This window comes from Salvia splendens, chromosome 21 (genome assembly GCF_004379255.2).
Source record: "Salvia splendens isolate huo1 chromosome 21, SspV2, whole genome shotgun sequence".
NCBI classification, from domain to species: Eukaryota; Viridiplantae; Streptophyta; class Magnoliopsida; order Lamiales; family Lamiaceae; genus Salvia; species Salvia splendens.
The window spans coordinates 5,113,844-5,140,049 of NC_056052.1; the positions used below are offsets into that span (position 1 = coordinate 5,113,844).

Below are 26,206 nucleotides of genomic sequence, written 5' to 3' on the forward strand. Positions count from 1 at the left end.
ACATATTGAAATCAAACAGCGTGAAACATAATCTAGTAAATGGAACGTGTAGTACTAGTAATTAATATTGGAGAGAAAGCATTTTACAAGGAGTATTAATGTACTAGTACTAGTATTTTTTACTCTATCCGACCATAAAAAATAAAGCACATTTACTATTTTTGGTCGTCATAGAAAATAGAACATATTCATTATGGAAAGTTTTCAATAAATAATAATCCTATACATCATTCCACTAACACAACTTTTGACTTAATTTTTTTCATTATCTCTTATTTTATTAATTTTATATTAAAAAGTCATGCCATACACCAATTGCTCTATTTTTTTATAAAAGGAGGGAGTAGTAAATGGAAAACGTGTAGTACTATTATTTAATATATTAGGGAGAAAGCATTATAATGAAAGTTGTTTAATTATTTTTTGTTTTGGGTTCCCAGTGTAATGTTTGGGTTCCCAATGCCTCTCTTCACATGCAATGTTTGTGTTCCCAATGTAATGTTTGGGTGCCCAATGCCTCTCATATCTATTGAATTTCTCCGTACTCCTAATAATTAGCGTAGACATAATTACAACTCCATGCAATCACCTTTTTTTCATTTCCAATAAATTACTCCATCCGTTCCTTGTTAATAGAGACATTTTTTTTCGGCACGGAGTTTAAGAATAGTGTGTTAGATGGATGGTGAAAAAGTAAGAGAAATAAGTAAGAGAAAACAAAGTAAGAGAGAAATAAAGAAAGAGAAATAAAGTAAGAGAATAAAGTAAAAGGGAGAATTACTTTTTGCCAAAAATAGAAATAACTCAATTAACTTGGAACTTCCCGAAATAGAAAAATGACTCTATTAACATGGAACGGAGGGAGTAATTCATTTGTCTGTTCCAATGTACTCCCTCCGTCCCGTGTTACTTGCACTTATTTCCTTTCTGGACGTCCCAAGTTATTTGCACTCTTTCCATTTTTAGTAAAAATTATCACCTACAGTCGCAATTGTTGACTTTGCTATACACTCATTCCTTAATCTCTGTGCCGAAAAGCAAACGTGCGAGTAGCACAGGACGGAGGGAGTACAATCATAATACTAGGATGCTGACAAAATAATAATAGATGCATTGAAGTACGACAAATCAACCATTGCAAGTAATTTTTTGTGTAGAAAATTAATCTACATAGCAGGAGTAGCTGAAAAGTTTCGTCCCTACTAAAATTAATTTTAAAACTATATACTTCTTCCGTCCAACAATAATTGTCACTTTTTCATTTCGGTCTGTTCCACAATAATTGTCACATTTCATTTTTTCCATAAATGGTAAGTATGTCTCACATTCCACTAAATCATTTCACTCACATTTTATTATAAAACCAATATAAAAAAATGGATTTCACATTCCACTAATTTTTCCAACCAACTTTTATTTACATCTCTTAAAACGCGTGCCCACAATAAGAGTGACAATTATTGTGGGACAGAGGAAGTAAAAATTTTGACAGAGATTTAATTTAAAAGTAATAGGAATTGAATTGTAATCTGACACTAAATAATTACCGACCACATTCCATAGTAGTAGAGTAATTTTACTATTTTGTTCGTTCTATATTAATAGAGTTATTTCTTTTTTAGTAAGAAGGAACATCTTTTTTAGTACATCAACTATCTTAAATGAGCAAATTTGGTCTGTAACATTTCCTAATATCTTTTGAAGTATATCAACTATAAGTTAATATCAATTCAACTATAATTTGAGTCCGTTCTAAGAAATTGCATGCTACCAGTATAAAACGGATATAAAAATACGGTCACATTACCGTTGCAAAAAAAAAAATTTTTTATTAAATTCGTATTTTTTAAAAAAAATTGAATTATTGCGTCACAGGGACGAAGCCCACTCGCGGGGCAGCGAGTGGGCTTCACGCGTCGAATGGGAGGCCGCCACGTCGCCTAGGCGTGTGGCGGAACGTTTCGTTCCGCGTTCCTCCTGAACGGAACGCGACACGGCATAGGAACGGGGGCGGCACGGAATGGCGACGGAACGCACGCTGCAACGCGTGACGCCGCGGAACCGTTCCGCCGGAACGGCATAGGAACCGCAACGGCACAGCGTTGCGGGTGCCCTTACTCATCTCTTGATATGCATCTCTTTTGCTCTCCAACCTTGGCCCCACCTCGTTCCATTCAATACATGCAGTAAATAGTAGGAGTAGTACTAGAATGCAGATTTGAATATTTTTTGTAGCTTCAGTAATGATTACAACAGTATTTGCATTATTAATTATTACTAGTAAAAAAGAATTTGAAACATTAATATTTGTAAGAATAATATTTGAAGGTGAAAATTTGGCTAAATAAATACTACTCCTACTAGTAAGTAGTACTAGTTATAGATTTTCAAATTGTATGATATTTCTTTATAACGACTTTTTTATTAGTATAATGCTTATGCTAATATATTATAAAGTTGATTTCAATATTTTTTGTGGTTAATGCTTTATTAATATATATAGAAGCAGTGCAATAAATGTATTTATATCAAAACTAGTTTCTATTTTATTTGTAAGTATTGATAGTAATACATAAAAACTAAGGAGTATTGTTGTAATAGCATAAAATATAGTATAATGAAATACAGCTTGAAAATAAATAATTAACTCACATATTGAAATCAAACAGCGTGAAACATAATCTAGTAAATGGAACGTGTAGTACTAGTAATTAATATTGGAGAGAAAGCATTTTACAAGGAGTATTAATGTACTAGTACTAGTATTTTTTACTCTATCCGACCATAAAAAATAAAGCACATTTACTATTTTTGGTCGTCATAGAAAATAGAACATATTCATTATGGAAAGTTTTCAATAAATAATAATCCTATACATCATTCCACTAACACAACTTTTGACTTAATTTTTTTCATTATCTCTTATTTTATTAATTTTATATTAAAAAGTCATGCCATACACCAATTGCTCTATTTTTTTATAAAAGGAGGGAGTAGTAAATGGAAAACGTGTAATACTATTATTTAATATATTAGGGAGAAAGCATTATAATGAAAGTTGTTTAATTATTTTTTGTTTTGGGTTCCCAATGTAATGTTTGGGTTCCCAATGCCTCTCTTCACATGCAATGTTTGTGTTCCCAATGTAATGTTTGGGTGCCCAATGCCTCTCATATCTATTGAATTTCTCTGTACTCCTAATAATTAGCGTAGACATAATTACAACTCCATGCAATCACCTTTTTTTCATTTCCAATAAATTACTCCATCCGTTCCTTGTTAATAGAGACATTTTTTTTCGGCACGGAGTTTAAGAATAGTGTGTTAGATGGATGGTGAAAAAGTAAGAGAAAACAAAGTAAGAGAGAAAATAAAGTAAGAGAATAAAGTAAAAGGGAGAATTACTTTTTGCCAAAAATAGAAATAACTCAATTAACTTGGAACTTCCCGAAATAGAAAAATTACTCTATTAACATGGAACGGAGGGAGTAATTCATTTGTCTGTTCCAATGTACTCCCTCCGTCCCGTGTTACTTGCACTTATTTCCTTTCTGGACGTCCCAAGTTATTTGCACTCTTTCCATTTTTAGTAAAAATTATCACCTACAGTCGCAATAGTTGACTTTGCTATACACTCATTCCTTAATCTCTGTGCCGAAAAGCAAACGTGCGAGTAGCACAGGACGGAGGGACTACAATCATAATATTAGGATGCTGACAAAATAATATAGATGCATTGAAGTAAGACAAATCAACCATTGCAAGTAATTTTTTGTGTAGAAAATTAATCTACATAGCAGGAGTAGCTGAAAAGTTTCGTCCCTACTAAAATTAATTTTAAAACTATATACTTCTTCCGTCCAACAATAATTGTCACTTTTTCATTTCGGTCTGTTCCACAATAATTGGTACATTTCATTTTTTCCATAAATGGTAAGTATGTCTCACATTCCACTAAATCATTTCACTCACATTTTATTATAAAACCAATATAAAAAAATGGATTTCACATTCCACTAATTTTTCCAACCAACTTTTATTTACATCTCTTAAAACGCGTGCCCACAATAAGAGTGACAATTATTGTGGGACAGAGGAAGTAAAAATTTTGACAGAGATTTAATTTAAAAGTAATAGGAATTGAATTGTAATCTGACACTAAATAATTACCGACCACATTCCATAGTAGTAGAGTAATTTTACTATTTTGTTCGTTCTATATTAATAGAGTTATTTCTTTTTTAGTAAGAAGGAACATCTTTTTTAGTACATCAACTATCTTAAATGAGCAAATTTGGTCTGTAACATTTCCTAATATCTTTTGAAGTATATCAACTATAAGTTAATATCAATTCAACTATAATTTGAGTCCGTTCTAAGAAATTGCATGCTACCAGTATAAAACGGATATAAAAATACGGTCACATTACCGTTGCAAAAAAAAAAATTTTTTATTAAATTCGTATTTTTTAAAAAAAATTGAATTATTGCGTCACAGGGACGAAGCCCACTCGCGGGGCAGCGAGTGGGCTTCACGCGTCGAATGGGAGGCCGCCACGTCGCCTAGGCGTGTGGCGGAACGTTTCGTTCCGCGTTCCTCCAGAACGGAACGCGGCACGGCATAGGAACGGGGGCGGCACGGAATGGCGACGGAACGCACGCTGCAACGCGTGACGCCGCGGAACCGTTCCGCCGGAACGGCATAGGAACCGCAACGGCACAGCGTTGCGGGTGCCCTTACTCATCTCTTGATATGCATCTCTTTTGCTCTCCAACCTTGGCCCCACCTCGTTCCATTCAATACATGCAGTAAATAGTAGGAGTAGTACTAGAATGCAGATTTGAATATTTTTTGTAGCTTCAGTAATGATTACAACAGTATTTGCATTATTAATTATTACTAGTAAAAAAGAATTTGAAACATTAATATTTGTAAGAATAATATTTGAAGGTGAAAATTTGGCTAAATAAATACTACTCCTACTAGTAAGTAGTATTAGTTATAGATTTTCAAATTGTATGATATTTCTTTATAACGACTTTTTTATTAGTATAATGCTTATGCTAATATATTATAAAGTTGATTTCAATATTTTTTGTGGTTAATGCTTTATTAATATATATAGAAGCAGTGCAATAAATGTATTTATATCAAAACTAGTTTCTATTTTATTTGTAAGTATTGATAGTAATACATAAAAACTAAGGAGTATTGTTGTAATACATAAAATATAGTATAATGAAATACAGCTTGAAAATAAATAATTAACTCACATATTGAAATCAAACAGCGTGAAACATAATCTAGTAAATGGAACGTGTAGTACTAGTATTTAATATTGGAGAGAAAGCATTTTACAAGGAGTATTAATGTACTAGTACTAGTATTTTTTACTCTATCCGACCATAAAAAATAAAGCACATTTACTATTTTTGGTCGTCATAGAAAATAGAACATATTCATTATGGAAAGTTTTCAATAAATAATAATCCTATACATCATTCCACTAACACAACTTTTGACTTAATTTTTTTCATTATCTCTTATTTTATTAATTTTATATTAAAAAGTCATGCCATACACCAATTGCTCTATTTTTTTATAAAAGGAGGGAGTAGTAAATGGAAAACGTGTAGTACTATTATTTAATATATTAGGGAGAAAGCATTATAATGAAAGTTGTTTAATTATTTTTTGTTTTGGGTTCCCAATGTAATGTTTGGGTTCCCAATGCATCTCTTCACATGCAATGTTTGTGTTCCCAATGTAATATTTGGGTGCCCAATGCCTCTCATATCTATTGAATTTCTCCGTACTCCTAATAAATAGCGTAGACATAATTACAACTCCATGCAATCACCTTTTTTTCATTTCCAATAAATTACTCCCTCCGTTCCTTGTTAATAGAGACATTTTTTTTCGGTACGGAGTTTAAGAATAGTGTGTTAGATGGATGGTGAAAAAGTAAGAGAAAATAAAGTAAGAGAAAAAAAAGTAAGAGAGAAAATAAAGTAAGAGAAAATAAAGTAAGAGAATAAAGTAAAAGGGAGAATTACTTTTTGCCAAAAATAGAAATAACTCAATTAACTTGGAACTTCCCGAAATAGAAAAATTACTCTATTAACATGGAACGGAGGGAGTAATTCATTTGTCTGTTCCAATGTACTCCCTCCGTCCCGTGTTACTTGCACTTATTTCCTTTCTGGACGTCCCAAGTTATTTGCACTCTTTCCATTTTTAGTAAAAATTATCACCTACAGTCGCAATTGTTGACTTTGCTATACACTCATTCCTTAATCTCTGTGCCGAAAAGCAAACATGCGAGTAGCACAGGACGGAGGGAGTACAATCATAATACTAGGATGCTGACAAAATAATAATAGATGCATTGAAGTAAGACAAATCAACCATTGCAAGTAATTTTTTGTGCAGAAAATTAATCTACATAGCAGGAGTAGCTGAAAAGTTTCGTCCCTACTAAAATTAATTTTAAAATTATATACTTCTTCCGTCCAACAATAATTGTCACTTTTTCATTTCGGTCTGTTCCACAATAATTGTCACATTTCATTTTTTTTCCATAAATGGTAAGTATGTCGCACAGTCCACTAAATCATTTCACTCACATTTTATTATAAAACCAATATAAAAAAATGGATTTCACATTCCACTAATTTTTCCAACCAACTTTTATTTATATCTCTTAAAACGCGTGCCCACAATAAGAGTGACAATTATTGTGGGACAGAGCAAGTAAAAATTTTGACAGAGATTTAATTTAAAAGTAATAGGAATTGAATTGTAATCTAACACTAAATAATTACCGACCACATTCCATAGTAGTAGAGTAATTTTACTATTTTGTTCGTTCTATATTAATAGAGTTATTTCTTTTTTAGTAAGAAGGAACATCTTTTTTAGTACATCAACTATCTTAAATGAGCAAATTTGGTCTGTAACATTTCCTAATATCTTTTGAAGTATATCAACTATAAGTTAATATCAATTCAACTATAATTTGAGTCCGTTCTAAGAAATTGCATGCTACCAGTATAAAACGGATATAAAAATACGGTCACATTACCGTTGCAATTTTTTTTTTTTTTATTAAATTCGTATTTAAAAAAAATTGAAATATTGCGTCACAGGGACGAAGCCCACTCGCGGGGCAGCGAGTGGGCTTCACGCGTCGAATGGGAGGCCGCCACGTCGCCTAGGCGCGTGGCGGAACGTTTCGTTCTGCGTTCCTCCGGAACGGAACGCGGCACGGCATAGGAACGGGGGCGGCACGGAATGGCAATGGAACGCACGCTGCAACGCGTGACGCCGCGGAACCGTTCCGCCGGAACGGCATAGGAACCGCAACGGCACTGCGTTGCGGGTGCCCTTACTCATCTCTTGATATGCATCTCTTTTGCTCTCCAACCTTGGCCCCACCCCGTTCCATTCAATACATGCAGTAAATAGTAGGAGTAGTACTAGAATGCAGATTTGAATATTTTTTGTAGCGTCAGTAATGATTACAACAGTATTTGCATTATTAATTATTACTAGTAAAAAAGAATTTGAAACATTAATATTTGTAAGAATAATATTTGAAGGTGAAAATTTGGCTAAATAAATACTACTCCTACTAGTAAGTAGTATTAGTTATACATTTTCAAATTGTATGATATTTCTTTATAACGACTTTTTTATTAGTATAATGCTTATGCTAATATATTATAAAGTTGATTTCAATATTTTTTGTGGTTAATGCTTTATTAATATATATAGAAGCAGTGCAATAAATGTATTTATATCAAAACTAGTTTCTATTTTATTTGTAAGTATTGATAGTAATACATAAAAACTAAGGAGTATTGTTGTAATACATAAAATATAGTATAATGAAATACAGCTTGAAAATAAATAATTAACTCACATATTGAAATCAAACAGCGTGAAACATAATCTAGTAAATTTAACGTGTAGTACTAGTATTTAGAGAAAGCATTTTACAAGGAGTATTAATGTACTAGTACTAGTATTTTTTACTCTATCCGACCATAAAAAATAAAGCACATTTACTATTTTTGGTCGTCATAGAAAATAGAACAAATTCATTATGGAAAGTTTTCAATAAATAATAATCATATACATCATTCCACTAACACAACTTTTGACTTAATTGTTTTCATTATCTCTTATTTTATTAATTTTATATTAAAAAGTCATGCCATACACCATTTGCTCTATTTTTTTATAAAAGGAGGGAGTAGTAAATGGAAAACGTGTAGTACTATTATTTAATATATTAGGGAGAAAGCATTATAATGAAAGTTGTTTAATTATTTTTTGTTTTGGGTTCCCAATGTAATGTTTGGGTTCCCAATGCCTCTCTTCACATGCAATGTTTGTGTTCCCAATGTAATGTTTGGGTGCCCAATGCCTCTCATATCTATTGAATTTCTCCGTACTCCTAATAATAGCGTAGACATAATTACAACTCCATGCAATCACCTTTTTTTCATTTCCAATAAATTACTCCCTCCGTTCCTTGTTAATAGAGACATTTTTTTTCGGTACGGAGTTTAAGAATAGTGTGTTAGATGGATGGTGAAAAAGTAAGAGAAAATAAAGTAAGAGAAAAAAAAGTAAGAGAGAAAATAAAGTAAGAGAAAATAAAGTAAGAGAATAAAGTAAAAGGGAGAATTACTTTTTGCCAAAAATAGAAATAACTCAATTAACTTGGAACTTCCCGAAATAGAAAAATTACTCTATTAACATGGAACGGAGGGAGTAATTCATTTGTCTGTTCCAATGTACTCCCTCCGTCCCGTGTTACTTGCACTTATTTCCTTTCTGGACGTCCCAAGTTATTTGCACTCTTTCCATTTTTAGTAAAAATTATCACCTACAGTCGCAATTGTTGACTTTGCTATACACTCATTCCTTAATCTCTGTGCCGAAAAGCAAACATGCGAGTAGCACAGGACGGAGGGAGTACAATCATAATACTAGGATGCTGACAAAATAATAATAGATGCATTGAAGTAAGACAAATCAACCATTGCAAGTAATTTTTTGTGCAGAAAATTAATCTACATAGCAGGAGTAGCTGAAAAGTTTCGTCCCTACTAAAATTAATTTTAAAATTATATACTTCTTCCGTCCAACAATAATTGTCACTTTTTCATTTCGGTCTGTTCCACAATAATTGTCACATTTCATTTTTTTTCCATAAATGGTAAGTATGTCGCACAGTCCACTAAATCATTTCACTCACATTTTATTATAAAACCAATATAAAAAAATGGATTTCACATTCCACTAATTTTTCCAACCAACTTTTATTTATATCTCTTAAAACGCGTGCCCACAATAAGAGTGACAATTATTGTGGGACAGAGGAAGTAAAAATTTTGACAGAGATTTAATTTAAAAGTAATAGGAATTGAATTGTAATCTAACACTAAATAATTACCGACCACATTCCATAGTAGTAGAGTAATTTTACTATTTTCTTCGTTCTATATTAATAGAGTTATTTCTTTTTTAGTAAGAAGGAACATCTTTTTTAGTACATCAACTATCTTAAATGAGCAAATTTGGTCTGTAACATTTCCTAATATCTTTTGAAGTATATCAACTATAAGTTAATATCAATTCAACTATAATTTGAGTCCGTTCTAAGAAATTGCATGCTACCAGTATAAAACGGATATAAAAATACGGTCACATTACCGTTGCAATTTTTTTTTTTTTATTAAATTCGTATTTTAAAAAAATTGAAATATTGCGTCACAGGGACGAAGCCCACTCGCGGGGCAGCGAGTGGGCTTCACGCGTCGAATGGGAGGCCGCCACGTCGCCTAGGCGCGTGGCGGAACGTTTCGTTCTGCGTTCCTCCGGAACGGAACGCGGCACGGCATAGGAACGGGGGCGGCACGGAATGGCGACGGAACGCACGCTGCAACGCGTGACGCCGCGGAACCGTTCCGCCGGAACGGCATAGGAACCGCAACGGCACTGCGTTGCGGGTGCCCTTACTCATCTCTTGATATGCATCTCTTTTGCTCTCCAACCTTGGCCCCACACCGTTCCATTCAATACATGCAGTAAATAGTAGGAGTAGTACTAGAATGCAGATTTGAATATTTTTTGTAGCGTCAGTAATGATTACAACAGTATTTGCATTATTAATTATTACTAGTAAAAAAGAATTTGAAACATTAATATTTGTAAGAATAATATTTGAAGGTGAAAATTTGGCTAAATAAATACTACTCCTACTAGTAAGTAGTATTAGTTATACATTTTCAAATTGTATGATATTTCTTTATAACGACTTTTTTATTAGTATAATGCTTATGCTAATATATTATAAAGTTGATTTCAATATTTTTTGTGGTTAATGCTTTATTAATATATATAGAAGCAGTGCAATAAATGTATTTATATCAAAACTAGTTTCTATTTTATTTGTAAGTATTGATAGTAATACATAAAAACTAAGGAGTATTGTTGTAATACATAAAATATAGTATAATGAAATACAGCTTGAAAATAAATAATTAACTCATATATTGAAATCAAACAGCGTGAAACATAATCTAGTAAATTTAACGTGTAGTACTAGTATTTAGAGAAAGCATTTTACAAGGAGTATTAATGTACTAGTACTAGTATTTTTTACTCTATCCGACCATAAAAAATAAAGCACATTTACTATTTTTGGTCGTCATAGAAAATAGAACAAATTCATTATGGAAAGTTTTCAATAAATAATAATCATATACATCATTCCACTAACACAACTTTTGACTTAATTGTTTTCATTATCTCTTATTATATTAATTTTATATTAAAAAGTCATGCCATACACCAATTGCTCTATTTTTTTATAAAAGGAGGGAGTAGTAAATGGAAAACGTGTAGTACTATTATTTAATATATTAGGGAGAAAGCATTATAATGAAAGTTGTTTAATTATTTTTTGTTTTGGGTTCCCAATGTAATGTTTGGGTTCCCAATGCCTCTCTTCACATGCAATGTTTGTGTTCCCAATGTAATGTTTGGGTTCCCAATGCCTCTCATATCTATTGAATTTCTCCGTACTCCTAATAAATAGCGTAGACATAATTACAACTCCATGCAATCACCTTTTTTTCATTTCCAATAAATTACTCCCTCCGTTCCTTGTTAATAGAGACATTTTTTTTCGGCACGGAGTTTAAGAATAGTGTGTTAGATGGATGGTGAAAAAGTAAGAGAAAATAAAGTAAGAGAAAAAAAAGTAAGAGAGAAAATAAAGTAAGAGAATAAAGTAAAAGGGAGAATTACTTTTTGCCAAAAATAGAAATAACTCAATTAACTTGGAACTTCCCGAAATAGAAAAATGACTCTATTAACATGGAACGGAGGGAGTAATTCATTTGTCTGTTCCAATGTACTCCCTCCGTCCCGTGTTACTTGCACTTATTTCCTTTCTGGACGTCCCAAGTTATTTGCACTCTTTCCATTTTTAGTAAAAATTATCACCTACAGTCGCAATTGTTGACTTTGCTATACACTCATTCCTTAATCTCTGTGCCGAAAAGCAAACGTGCGAGTAGCACAGGACGGAGGGAGTACAATCATAATACTAGGATGCTGACAAAATAATAATAGATGCATTGAAGTAAGACAAATCAACCATTGCAAGTAATTTTTTGTGTAGAAAATTAATCTACATAGCAGGAGTAGCTGAAAAGTTTCGTCCTACTAAAATTAATTTTAAAATTATATACTTCTTCCGTCCAACAATAATTGTCACTTTTTCATTTCGGTCTGTTCCACAATATTGTCACATTTCATTTTTTCCATAAATGGTAAGTATGTCGCACAGTCCACTAAATCATTTCAATCACATTTTATTATAAAAACCAATATAAAAAAATGGATTTCACATTCCACTAATTTTTCCAACCACTTTATTTATATCTCTTAAAAACGCGTGCCCACATAAGAGTGACAATTATTGTGGGACAGAGGAAGTAAAAATTGTTGACAGAGATTTAATTTAAAAGTAATAGGAATTGAATTGTAATCTGACACTAAATAATTACCGACCACATTCCATAGTAGTAGAGTAATTTTACTATTTTCTTCGTTCTATATTAATAGAGTATTTCTTTTTAGTAAGAAGGAACATCTTTTTTTTAGTACACAACTATCTTAAATGAGCAAATTTGGTCTGTAACATTTCCTAATATCTTTTGAAGTATATCAACTATAAGTAATATCAATTCAACTATAATTTGAGTCCGTTCTAAGAAATTGCATGCTACCAGTATCTAGTATTTAGAGAAAGCATTTTACAAGGAGTATTAATGTACTAGTACTAGTATTTTTACTCTATCCGACCATAGAAAATAAGAACAAATTCATTTATGGGAAAGGATCTTATGGAAAGTTTTCAAATAATAATCATATACATCATTCCACTAACACAACTTTTGACTTAATTGTTTTTCATTATCTCTTATTATATTAATTTTATATTAAAAAGTCATGCCATACACCAATTGCTCTATTTTTTTATAAAAGGAGGGAGTAGTAAATGGAAAACGTGTAGTACTATTATTTAATATATTAGGGAGAAAGCATTATAATGAAAGTTGTTTAATTATTTTTTGTTTGGGTTCCCCAATGTAATGTTTGGGTTCCCAATGCCTCTCTTCACATGCAATGTTTGTGTTCCCAATGTAATGTTTGGGTTCCCAATGCCTCTCATATCTATTGAATTTCTCCGTACTCCTAATAAATAGCGTAGACATAATTACAACTCCATGCAATCACCTTTTTTTCATTTCCAATAAATTACTCCCTCCGTTCCTTGTTAATAGAGACATTTTTTTCGGCACGGAGTTTAAGAATAGTGTGTTAGATGGATGGTGAAAAAGTAAGAGAAAATAAAGTAAGAGAAAAAAAGTAAGAGAGAAAATAAAGTAAGAGAATAAAGTAAAAGGGAGAATTACTTTTTGCCAAAAATAGAAATAACTCAATTAACTTGGAACTTCCCGAAATAGAAAAATGACTCTATAACATGGAACGGAGGGAGTAATTCATTTGTCTGTTCCAATGTACTCCCTCCGTCCCGTGTTACTTGCACTTATTTCCTTTCTGGACGTCCCAAGTTATTTGCACTCTTTCCATTTTAGTAAAAATTATCACCTACAGTCGCAATTGTTGACTTTGCTATACACTCATTCCTTAATCTCTGTGCCGAAAAGCAAACGTGCGAGTAGCACAGGACGGAGGGAGTACAATCATAATACTAGGATGCTGACAAATAATAATAGATGCATTGAAGTAAGACAAATCAACCATTGCAAGTAATTTTTTGTGTAGAAAATTAATCTACATAGCAGGAGTAGCTGAAAAGTTTCGTCCCTACTAAAATTAATTTTAAAATTATATACTTCTTCCGTCCAACAATAATTGTCACTTTTCATTTCGGTCTGTTCCACAATAATGTCACATTTCATTTTTTTCCATAAATGGTAAGTATGTCGCACAGTCCACTAAATCATTTCAATCACATTTTATTATAAAACCAATATAAAAAAATGGATTTCACATTCCACTAATTTTTCCAACCAACTTTTATTTATATCTCTTAAAACGCGTGCCCACAATAAGAGTGACAATTATTGTGGGACAGAGGAAGTAAAAATTTTGACAGAGATTTAATTTAAAAGTAATAGGAATTGAATTGTAATCTAACACTAAATAATTACCGACCACATTCCATAGTAGTAGAGTAATTTACTATTTTGTTCGTTCTATATTAATAGAGTTATTTCTTTTTTAGTAAGAAGGAACATCTTTTTTAGTACATCAACTATCTTAAATGAGCAAATTTGGTCTGTAACATTTCCTAATATCTTTTGAAGTATATCTACTATAAGTTAATATCAATTCAACTATAATTTGAGTCCGTTCTAAGAAATTGCATGCTACCAGTATAAAACGGATATAAAAATACGGTCACATTACCGTTGCAAAATTTTTTTTATTTATTTTTTAAATTCGTATTTTAAAAAAAAATTGAATTATTGCGTCACAGGGACGAAGCCCACTCGCGGGGTAGCGAGTGGGCTTCACGTGTCGAATGGGAGGCCGCCACGTCGCCTAGGCGCGTGGCGGAACGTTTCGTTCCGCGTTCCTCCGGAACGGAACGCGGCATGGCATAGGAACGGGGGCGGCACGGAATGGCGACGGAACGCACGCTGCAACGCGTGACGCCGCGGAACCGTTTCGCCGGAACGGCATAGGAACCGCAAAGGCACAGCGTTGCGGGTTCCCTTGCTCATCTCTTGATATGCATCTCTTTTGCTCTCCAACCTTGGCCCCACCTCGTTCCATTCAATACATGCAGTAAATAGTAGGAGTAGTACTAGAATGCAGATTTGAATATTTTTTGTAGCTTCAGTAATGATTACAACAGTATTTGCATTGTTAATTATTACTAGTAAAAAGAATTTGAAACATTAATATTTGTAAGAATAATATTTGAAGGTGAAAATTTGGCTAAATAAATACTACTCCTACTAGTAAGTAGTATTAGTTATAGATTTTCAAATTGTATGATATTTCTTTATAACGACTTTTTTATTAGTACAATGCTTATGCTAATATATTATAAAGTTGATTTCAATATTTTTTGAGGTTAATGCTTTATTAATATATATAGAAGCAGTGCAATAAATGTATTTATATCAAAACTAGTTTTTATTTTATTTGTAAGTATTGATAGTAATACATAAAAACTAAGGAGTATTGTTGTAATACATAAAATATAGTATAATGAAATACAGCTTGAAAATAAATAATTAACTCACATATTGAAATCAAACAGCGTGAAACATAATCTAGTAAATTTAACGTGTAGTACTAGTATTTAGAGAAAGCATTTTACAAGGAGTATTAATGTACTAGTACTAGTATTTTTTACTCTATCCGACCATAAAAAATAAAGCACATTTACTATTTTTGGTCGTCATAGAAAATAGAACATATTCATTATGGAAAGTTTTCAATAAATAATAATCCTATACATCATTCCACTAACACAACTTTTGACTTAATTTTTTCATTATCTCTTATTTTATTAATTTTATATTAAAAAGTCATGCCATACACCAATTGCTCTATTTTTTTATAAAAGGAGGGAGTAGTAAATGGAAAACGTGTAGTACTATTATTTAATATATTAGGGAGAAAGCATTATAATGAAAGTTGTTTAATTATTTTTTGTTTTGGGTTCCCAATGTAATGTTTGGGTTCCCAATGCCTCTCTTCACATGCAATGTTTGTGTTCCCAATGAAATGTTTGGGTTCCCAATGCCTCTCATATCTATTGAATTTCTCCGTACTCCTAATAAATAGCGTAGACATAATTACAACTCCATGCAATCACCTTTTTTTCATTTCCAATAAATTACTCCCTCCGTTCCTTGTTAATAGAGACATTTTTTTTCGGCACGGAGTTTAAGAATAATGTGTTAGATGGATGGTGAAAAAGTAAGAGAAAACAAAGTAAGAGAGAAAATAAAGTAAGAGAATAAAGTAAAAGGGAGAATTACTTTTTGCTAAAAATAGAAATAACTCAATTAACTTGGAACTTCCCGAAATAGAAAGATTACTCTATTAACATGGAACGGAAGGAGTAATTCATTTGTCTGTTCCAATGTACTCCCTCCGTCCCGTGTTACTTGCACTTATTTCCTTTCTGGACGTCCCAAGTTCTTTGCACTCTTTCCATTTTTAGTAAAATTTTATCACCTACAGTCGCAATTGTTGACTTTGCTATACACTAATTCCTTAATCTCTGTGCCGAAAAGCAAACGTACGAGTAGCACAGGACGGAGGGAGTACAATCATAATACTAGGATGCTGACAAAATAATAATAGATGCATTGAAGTAAGACAAATCAACCATTGCAAGTAATTTTTTGTGTAGAAAATTAATCTACATAGCAGGAGTAGCTGAAAAGTTTCGTCCCTACTAAAATTAATTTTAAAATTATATACTTCTTCCGTCCAACAATAATTGTCACTTTTTCATTTCGGTCTGTTCCACAATAATTGTCACATTTCATTTTTTCCATAAATGGTAAGTATGTCTCACATTCCACTAAATCATTTCACTCACATTTTATTATAAACCAATATAAAAAAATAGATTTCACATTCCACTAATTTTTCCAACCAACTTTTATTTACATCTCTTAAAACGCGTGCCCACAATAAGAGTGACAATTATTGTGGGACAGAGGAAGTAAAAATGTTGACAGAGATTTAATTTAAAAGTAATAGGAATTGAATTGTAATCTGACACTAAATAATTACCGACCACATTCCATAGTAGTAGAGTAATTTTACTATTTTCTTCGTTCTATATTAATAGAGTTATTTCTTTTTTAGTAAGAAGGAACATCTTTTTTAGTACATCAACTATCTTAAATGAGCAAATTTGGTCTGTAACATTTCCTAATATCTTTTGAAGTATATCAACTATAAGTTAATATCAATTCAACTATAATTTGAGTCCGTTCTAAGAAATTGCATGCTACCAGTATTCCAAAATGTACAATTTTCATTTACATTTATCACATTCATATCATGTGTTTTATTATGGGGTAATTAAGTTATTATTTTGATCCCGAATCCTCTGCTGTGCAGAAATTCAGTAAAGCAGCCCCTGCTGCACCTCACAAAAAACATAATATTCAAATAAAATCAAATAAATAAATATATCTTATGTATTTTAGGGCATTAGCAATGGGGCGCCCTAAGGCGCGCCACGTCAGCAGTTTTATCCTCCTACCTCCCTACCTGCAGTGGGGCACCCTAAGGCGCGCCCTATAGCGCGTCACGTCATCATTTTTTTAATATTTACAAAATCCATACGAATTTAAAAAAATAATACATTAAAATACGAATTTCATAAACTTCATTTCATTTAATAAAAATTAATACGTTACAATGCGAATTAAAAAAAACGCAAACTCAGCCACGGCGGTTACGAGCCCACACTTCTTCAATCATGTCACTCATGAGCTGCGCATGCTCCTGTTGGTTGCGCATTGAGGCCTGTCTAGATAGAACCTCTTCGAAGCCTAACGGTAACCCTCTATCGGGTGTGTCGGTCGATGTACCGGAAGAGCTAGATGCACGGTCGTCTTCATTCCAGTCGGTGATGCTTCCGCCTTCACTCTCGACTATCATGTTGTGCATGATTATGCACGCATATATGACATCGGCGATGACTTCCCTGTACCAGAAACGACCGGCCCTTTGCCCACCGTGATTGGAGCACCCCAAATGCCCGCTCGACATCCTTCCGCGCCACCTCCTGCTTTTGCGCAAATAAAACCCTCTTCTCACCAATTGGGCAGCTGACCGTCTTTAGGAAAACTGGCCACCGTGGGTAGATGCCATCGGCCAAGTAGTACCCCATATGGTATTGGTGTCTGTTGGCAGTGAACTCGATGGCCGGGCCGTTGCCGTTACATTGGTCGGTGAAGAGGGTGGACGAGTTGAGGACGTTGATGTCGTTGTTCAACCCGGCTACGCCGAAGTAAGCATGCCAGATCCAGAGCCGATGGTCAGCGACGGCTTCGAGGATCATCGTCGGGTGGCTGCCCTTGTATCCACTTGTGAATTGGCCTCTCCAAGCCGTCGGGCAATTCTTCTACTCCCAGTGCATACAGTTGATGCTCCCGAGCATCCCGGGAAACCCGTGCGTCCTCTCGTGCAACTGCATCAGACCCTGGCAATCAGTGGTCGTCGGCTTGCGCAAATATGTGTCGCCATAGGCCTCTACTATCCCCCGACAAAAGCTCTTCAGACACTCGCGGCCTGTAGTCTCCCCACAGTGGAGGCACTCGTCAAAAAGGTCCGCCGTGGTGCCGTATGCCAACTGACGAATAGCAGTCGTGCACTTTTGCAATGGTGTAAGGCCGGGTTTCCCGATGCCGTCCTCCCGAAACGTGAAGTATTCATCACGTGAAGACAATGTACGAACAATGCTGAGAAAAAGGTACTTCGACATTCTAAACCGGCGGCGGAAAACAGTCGGGCCCCATCGCGGTTGATCGGCAAAATAGTCTTCAACCAGACGTCTGTGAGCTTCCTGGTGGTCGCGTCGGACATACGACCTATGTCGAATAGGCCAATGGACTTGCTCAGCCGCCGCTGCCGCCGCCGCGGCCGCCGCCTCCTTCTCGCGCTGCATTTGCGCATAGCATGCCGCCATGGCCTCTTCAACGGCTGCATCTAATGCTTCGTCAAGCGAACCACCGGATTCAGACGAACTAGAACTATTGGTGTCGTCGCCGAGATTCATTTTGGTTGGATGTAGAGAGAGAATATGTAAAGAGATAGTCGATATGTTCGTATGCACAACTGAATGAGAAACGAGATTTAAATAGAAAATCAAAACCCTGTGCCATCGTCCGCGTCGATCGTCCGCGACCTCCACAATGGGGCGGACGATGGCGCGGATGATGACCATCGTCCGCGGCCATCGTCCGCGATAGCCGCAATGGGGCGGACGATGGCGCGGACGATGATCATCGTCCGCGCTATCCTCCGCGACCGAAGTATAGGGCGCGACTATCGTCCGCGCCCTATGGCACGCACCCGCAATGGGTGCGGACGATGGATGGCGCAGACGATGCGCGCCATCGGGCGTGCCATCGTCCGCCCATTGCGGATGCTCTTAATGGATTGTGAGAGGCATAAATTAAATGCTTAATACTTGATTATTTTAATTAAATGCTTAATACTTGGGGAGGGTACTGTGGATATAAATATATACTCCATTAATTAAATGCTTAATACTTGATTACTTTAATTTCTTAATTAGTGAAGAGTATGGGACACCATTGTGGAAGCCTATAATTTGAGTCAATTCTAAGAAATTGCATGCTAGTATTCTAAAATGTAATTTTCATTTACATATATCACATTGATATCATGTGTTTTATTTTGGGGGTATTAAGCACTGGCCCTGTTTCGATTTATGGTAAGAGATTGCAATAAAATCCCACAAAGGAATAGTAAAAAACAAGTAACTAAACAGAACACTTAAGGACAAGATATGAGTTTTTCAAAGACATACATTAAATTGAGTTTGCCGTTCATTATAGTACTGTATATAATTCTTTCCTTGCCCAAGATATGAGTTTTTCTATTCGTTTAAATTTAGCTGTTAGAATTTTTTTTCATGCAATGTTTTATATTTTCTTTTTTTTTCTTTTGCCTTTAATTGCATTCCATGAGTATATAATTATGTAGTCATCTATTCAATAGGTAAAAGTTGTACTCCACTAGAATACAAACGCTATAATTAACTCCCTCGAGCATTAATATATCTGTACAATATTTTTTAATTGAATCATTTTTCAAAAAAATTATTTCTGTTTATATTTCACTAACACAAAATTATCTGAAGTACATATTATAATAAGTTTACTAACATGATGTCATTTTTTTAATCTATAAAGAGCACCATTTATTATTTTCTAAATGCAGCATTATTATTTGTCTATACATTTATTCAAATTTTAGATTCTTTTAGATTTTTTTTAAAGAAATTACGAATTTATTTTGTTATAAAGCTTAACAAATAAATTCGTTTAATTTACTCATCCTTAAATATTAAGTTAATTAATTTATAGAAATAAGATTTATTTTCAGTCCACGGCAGTACATCAATATTTACCGAAATTGGTTATTATTGCAATTGCAATATTTTTTAAATGTGCAAACTTAGATAGTATCACTGTTAGGGATTCTTGTATTCATCTAATGAGCGCAGCGGAAATTGCAGACAAGAATAACAGATCTAGATTCATAATCATATTGCAAGTTGAGCACGTAATACACAATGGAACTAAATCTTACTTGTTGTGTTGTTTTCTTCTACGATTGAATCCTGCAAGTTGAATCCACTACTATCGAGGTCCACGTGTATTCCAATCCGAAGCAGGAACTATCCCGGTACAATTGCTCCGTAGAAGAAAGCTAGGAATTCTCTCTACAGAGCTTTACGTATTTTCTCTCTAATGTTACGCTATTTCTCTTCTCCCACAATGGAGAATAAATAACCATTATATATAGACAAAGAGTCATTAGGGTTTCATAATTGTTGGGCTTATGGACTAATTATAATTGTAGCCCAACTATAATTATTTAATCCATATTAATCTAATTTAGCTCATATCCTTTCAATCTCCCACTTGGACTAGCATTAGATATAATACGCAGTTCCAACTTTGTACCCTTGAGCGGATCAAAATACACATATAGTGTGACCCTTTAGGCCCTCATTATCGACGACGATCTAATCGAAGTCTGCACAAAACTCCTAGACTGCGTTGGCAGCGTAGCTCGATATATGAAGGACGTTTACGTGAATTCGGTAAATAAGCCTTTACACAAAGTTTATAGCAATATCCTTTCATTCACGAACCACCTGATTGAGCCTAAGATTTGTCATGTGTCATCCAAATAGCTCAATCACTTTATCTCATCTTTATTAAATGACTCATTCGATCATATTCAATTACTTTAATTGAATATATCTTTGCATTGGCCAATGACTTAATGGTAAAGTAATATAGAGAATTTGAGTATTCTCTCGAAATTCTAATCGATGAATGAATCTCATTATTGGCTCAACTACCATTTCCATTTATCTCATGATATACCCAACACAAGCTTGTGTCTCAATCTTCCTTTGGGAGGCAAAGTGTTGGACAAGATCAAAGCACACCACTCAACAAACAAAATGTGTAATGACCTCAGATCCAAGGACTATTACATACTTCATGTACTAATAAACTGTAGACACTTAACAAAACAGTTTAATAGTAAGGTATACCAATACTCTCCAAAGTATATCATGTGTCCATCACGAGTATCTAATATCTCATAGTTGTGAGAACAACTACATTCTCGAAGAATGTGATGCAAACCCCATGCTAACCTATAACATATCATCAATATCTCATTCTTGATTATCATTGGTTAGGGCTATTTTAGAATTATACTATATCATTAATGTCTCACACCATTAACAACAATCATAATTCAAGGGAACAAATATTTAGAATAAAATCAAACATTTAAAACAATTATTCCAATAAGTGCACAAAACTCATAAGAAATAAAATTTTCATATAATGTGATCAAGTAATATTGTCTTAACACAAAATGTTTCTAAGACATATAAAACTGTAACTCCCACTGATTCAAAGCCATCTACCAAAATGCTTAACACCTAAGCTCTCAAAGTGCTTGTTGTGTTTTGCTATACATAAAGGTTTGGTGAAAGGATCAACCAAATTATCATCAGTGGGTACTCTTTCTAATTTTATGTCGCCTCTTTCAATTATTTCTCTGATCAGATGATATGTTCTGGGAACATGTTTGTTCCTGTTCGTGGCTCTGGGTTCTTTTGCTTGCGCAACAGCACCAGTGTTGTCACAATACAAAGGTATTGCACTATTGGCACTCGGAATGACACCCAGTTCTTTAACGAACTCTAACAAAGCAACAGCTTCTTTGGCAGCTTCAAATGCAGCAATATACTCGGCTTCGGTGGTGGAATCAGCAGTTGTACCTTGTTTGGAACTATTCCAACTCACTGCTCCACCATTGAGGACACAAACATATCCAGACTGAGACTTATAGTCGTCATGGTCTGTTTGGAAACTAGCATCAGTGTACCCAGTAACTGATAACTCTGGTTGTCCACCATAGACTAAGAAATATTCTTTAGTCCTTCTAAGGTACTTAAGAATAGTCTTAATAGTTTTCCAATGCTCCTCACCGGGATTTTGCTTAAATCTGCTTGTCATGCTAAACGCATAGGCCACATCTGGCCTAGTAGAGATCATGGCATACATAATAGATCCTATAGCCGAAGCATACGGGATCCTTTTCATGTTGTCTCTTTCTTTATCATTAGAAGAACAATTCTTCTTTGACAATACAATGCCATGTCCCATAGGAAGAAAACCTTTCTTAGAATTCTCCATTGAGAAGCGCCTTAGCAACTTGTCTATGTAAGTGGATTGTGATAATCCTAACATCCTATTTGGTCTATCTCGATAGATCTTGATTCCAAGGATATAGGAAGCATCACCTAGATCATTCATCATAAAGGAACTAGACAACCATTCTTTCACGGATTGCATCATGGAACGATCGCTTCCCATAATCAAGATGTCATCAACATATATGATAAGCAAGACGACGTTTCCATTATCGCGTCTACTATAAACACATGGGCCCTCTTTGCTTCTAGGCCTATTGAGTTGGTTTTGCTCTGGTTCAGGCTGTTCATTCTGTATGTGAGAAGGTTCAGGAATATCACTATGATCTTCTTGAGGTAGAGGTGATGCAACTATTGTATCATCTTGTCTTTGATGCATCTCATTGTCTTGAGGTGGTCCTTCGAGAGTCTCTCTAAGGTCCTCTCTAAGAGTAATTTCCCCTCCCAATAGATCATCAAAAACTCCCACTGAGTTATTGTCCAATCCAGTGGATAATATCTCATCCTCATTGTTAACTTGTGGTTCTTGAATTTCTTCAAGATCTACTGTATTTTGACCTTGTTCCTTGCAGACATAACTGTCTTCAAGGAACGTCACATTCCTTGATGTTATCACCTTGTGATTTTCAGGACATTAGAAATCGTACCCTTTAGTTTCTTTAGGATATCCCACAAAATAACATTTCTCACTTTTAGTTTCCAATTTATCAGTCATCATTTTCTTAACAAAAGCTGGACAACCCCAGGTCCGGATATGGTTAAGACTTGCTTTCTTGCCACACCATAACTCATATGGTGTTTTCTCGACTGATTTAGAAGGAACCCTATTTAGAATTTAAATAGCCGTTAGTAAAGCATGACCCCAGAGAAATAAAGGAAGACTAGCTAAACTCATCATTGATCGAACCATATCTAATAATGTTTGGTTTCTCCTTTCAGATACTCCATTCATTTGTGGTGTACCAGGAGGTGTCCAGTCTGACTGAATTCCATGCGATTTCAAGTAATCAAGAAATTCTCGGCTCAAGTATTCCCCTCCTCGATCTGATCGAAGAGTTTTGATACTTTTTCCAAGTTGTTTCTCAACTTCACACTTAAACTCTTTAAATTTCTCAAAGGCCTCAGACTTGTGTTTCATAATATACACATATACATACCTTGTCAAATCATCAGTGAAACTAATGAAGTACGAATAACCATCTTTTGCTTGAGTTGGAAACGGTCCGCACACATCTGTGTGGATCAACTCTAGCACATCATTAGCACGCACCCCTTTCCCAGAAAGTGGCTTATTAGTCATCTTTCCTTTAAGACAGAATTCACAAGCATCATATGATTCAAAATCAAATGAATTTAGATAGTCTAACTTTCTCAATCTGGCTATCCTTTTCTCATTGATACGACCAAGTCTACAATGCCAAAGATAAGTAGCATTATTCGTATTACATAGCTTAAGTCTTTTATTTTGCACATTGAGAATATTCTGTTTGCATTCAAGCATATATAATCCATTCTGTAAAGAGGCATTTCCATAAAACAATCCATTAGTAGAAAACGAGCATCTGCTATTTGCAAAATGGAAGAAAAAACCTTCGATGTCCAACATCGGAATGAAAATAATATTCTTTGAAATAACTGGAACAAAATAACAATTATGTAAATCTAGTCTATGTCCTGAGGGAAGATCTAATCTATAAGTTCCCACACGTTCGGCAGCAACTTTTGCTCCATTTCCAACACGTAGGTCTACTTCCCCATGCCTCACTTTCCTGCTGTCAATTAAACCTTGCACATTATTACAAATGTGTGAACCACAAGCGGTATCCAATACCCAGGATTGTGAGTTATTCATAGACATATTTATCTCAATGACAAACATAGCTGAGCTCCCACTCATTGCGCCTTGTGCCTTGAGTTTTGGGCAGTCTCTCTGCCACTCCGTGAAATTTGACCTAGTCAGTTTGTTTGTTTCCATCATACACTCATAAGCTATGTTTGACATATTATCTGAACAGAAAATAAAACGAAAAGCAAATTAGAAAAGCATGCAAAGATCACATTCACATCACTAATCAAACAAGGGTTTATTGTATTGATTAGCTCCCACTAATTTTGACATATATTATGCCCCCAAACATAAAATACGAATTTATATCAAATATAAATTTTAGTGGTCCAACATCCAAGTCTATATTATTGCAGCCCCTGCTTTGGCTGATCACTACAATAATATCACAAGGTAGGCCTCCAAGCTAATTGCAACAACTATTTTGTAATTCTTGGTTTATTGATCCAATTAATATGCATCCATAAACTATTTAGGTCGCTTTGGCGTCACTAAACAATTTAAGCAAGTCAACCCCATCACACGATGCCAACCATGCATTTATGAATGAGCCTAGGCCTTGTAGATTGAGAGTAAACACTTTGGCGTAAAACTCGTGGTCGAAAAGGCTAGGAACATCAAACAATTTTGATAGACGATGCGTTTGTTTCAAAACAAGACTTATATTTTATGGGGAAAAGTGTGATACTAGTTCTGTGAATATAATATCCAATATTAAATTTCAAACAATTACTGGGCGCCGCCTACCCAGACATAGTATAACACGGACTACAAATACTGGGCGCCGCCTACCCAGACATAGTATAACACGGACTACACATACTGGGCGCCGCCTTCCCAGACAATAAAACGGTCTCTAACTACTATAGTTAAATAAATAAGCATAAATCAAATAGCATGCTTATCACATATGATATCAAATAATACTCAACAAATAAAATCAAATTTTATTCTCTAATTAAATGTGGATTTAATTATATTAATTCTAAATTAATACTCCCTCCGTCCCGGGCTACTCGCTCATTTCCTTTTCGACTCGGAGATTAAGGAATGAGTGTATAGGAAAATAAAAAATGACGGCTGTAGGTGAAATTTTTTACTAAAAATGGAAAGAGTGCAAGTAACTTGGGACGCCCAAAAAGGAAATAAGTGCGAGTAGTGCGGGACGGAGGGAGTATAATTATACATATTTAATACTAATTCCAAATTAATATTGTGTTGTGGAGTATATATTATCATTTCCAGATGATAACTATGTCCCAATTTGTTAATCTAATTAAAAAAATTTATCCAATCTATATTAATTCTAAATTAATAAATTTGTAAATCAAGTAATAACTCCAAATCATCATCATATATATTATTTATTATTCCAAAATAATAATATTAACAAATTCTTGCTCATTAATCCATTAATCAAATTAATAAATTCATCATCTAATTTATATCAATTCCAAACTAATATAAACAGATATTTAATATTAATTCTAAATTAATATTAATAATATATTTATTATTATTAGTATGCAGTAATCTATTGATGAAATCAAATAATAATATATATTAAAATAATTGTACCATAATCCTAGTGAAGCGCATGAATCGTCACAGCAACGACACTTATGCAATATCATTATTTAAAATAATAACAATGAATCATAATCTATTAATCTAATTAATATATTACCTCTCTGATCTATATTAATTCCAAATTAATTGGAACCCAATTTCAATTTTCGAAATTCAATTGCAAATATGGTTGAAAAACATTATCTTTTAATTGAAATCCAATTTCAATTTTCCAAAACCTTCATCTGTCAAAACCAGCGACAATAGCATAAGCATCATAAAATTCAATTGTTTCTTCATTATATTGCATCAACGGTACTGCTCAATTGTACAGTTGAAATCCAATTGCGTCAGCTGAAACAAATTTTCGAAACTACCATATATTGCGTCCTATGTTGCACTAAATTTCGAAAGAATTTTGAAATCCAATTTCAGAATTTTGATTTCCAAAATCATCCACAAATTAATTAGGAAACAAAATTAATTATGAATCGAGCCCTAAGCTCTGATACCACTATTAGGGATTCTTGTATTCATCTAATGAGCGCAGCGGAAATTGCAGACAAGAATAACAGATCTAGATTTATAATCATATTGCAAGTTGAGCACGTAATACACAATGGAACTAAATCTTACTTGTTGTGTTGTTTTCTTCTACGATTGAATCATGCAAGTTGAATCCACTACTATCGAGGTC

The 26,206-nt window shown here is 34.1% G+C and overlaps 1 protein-coding gene across 1 annotated transcript; it reads right to left on the reverse strand.

Annotated features, from left to right (window-relative positions):
• Nucleotides 1–21,330: 21,330 nt before the first annotated feature.
• Nucleotides 21,331–21,984, reverse strand: LOC121784621 (secreted RxLR effector protein 161-like; the record flags this gene model as incomplete). Its single annotated transcript, XM_042182803.1, has 1 exon — nucleotides 21,331–21,984. A coding segment is annotated over exon 1 (654 nt), but the record flags the coding sequence as incomplete, so codon positions are not given.
• Nucleotides 21,985–26,206: the final 4,222 nt, after the last annotated feature.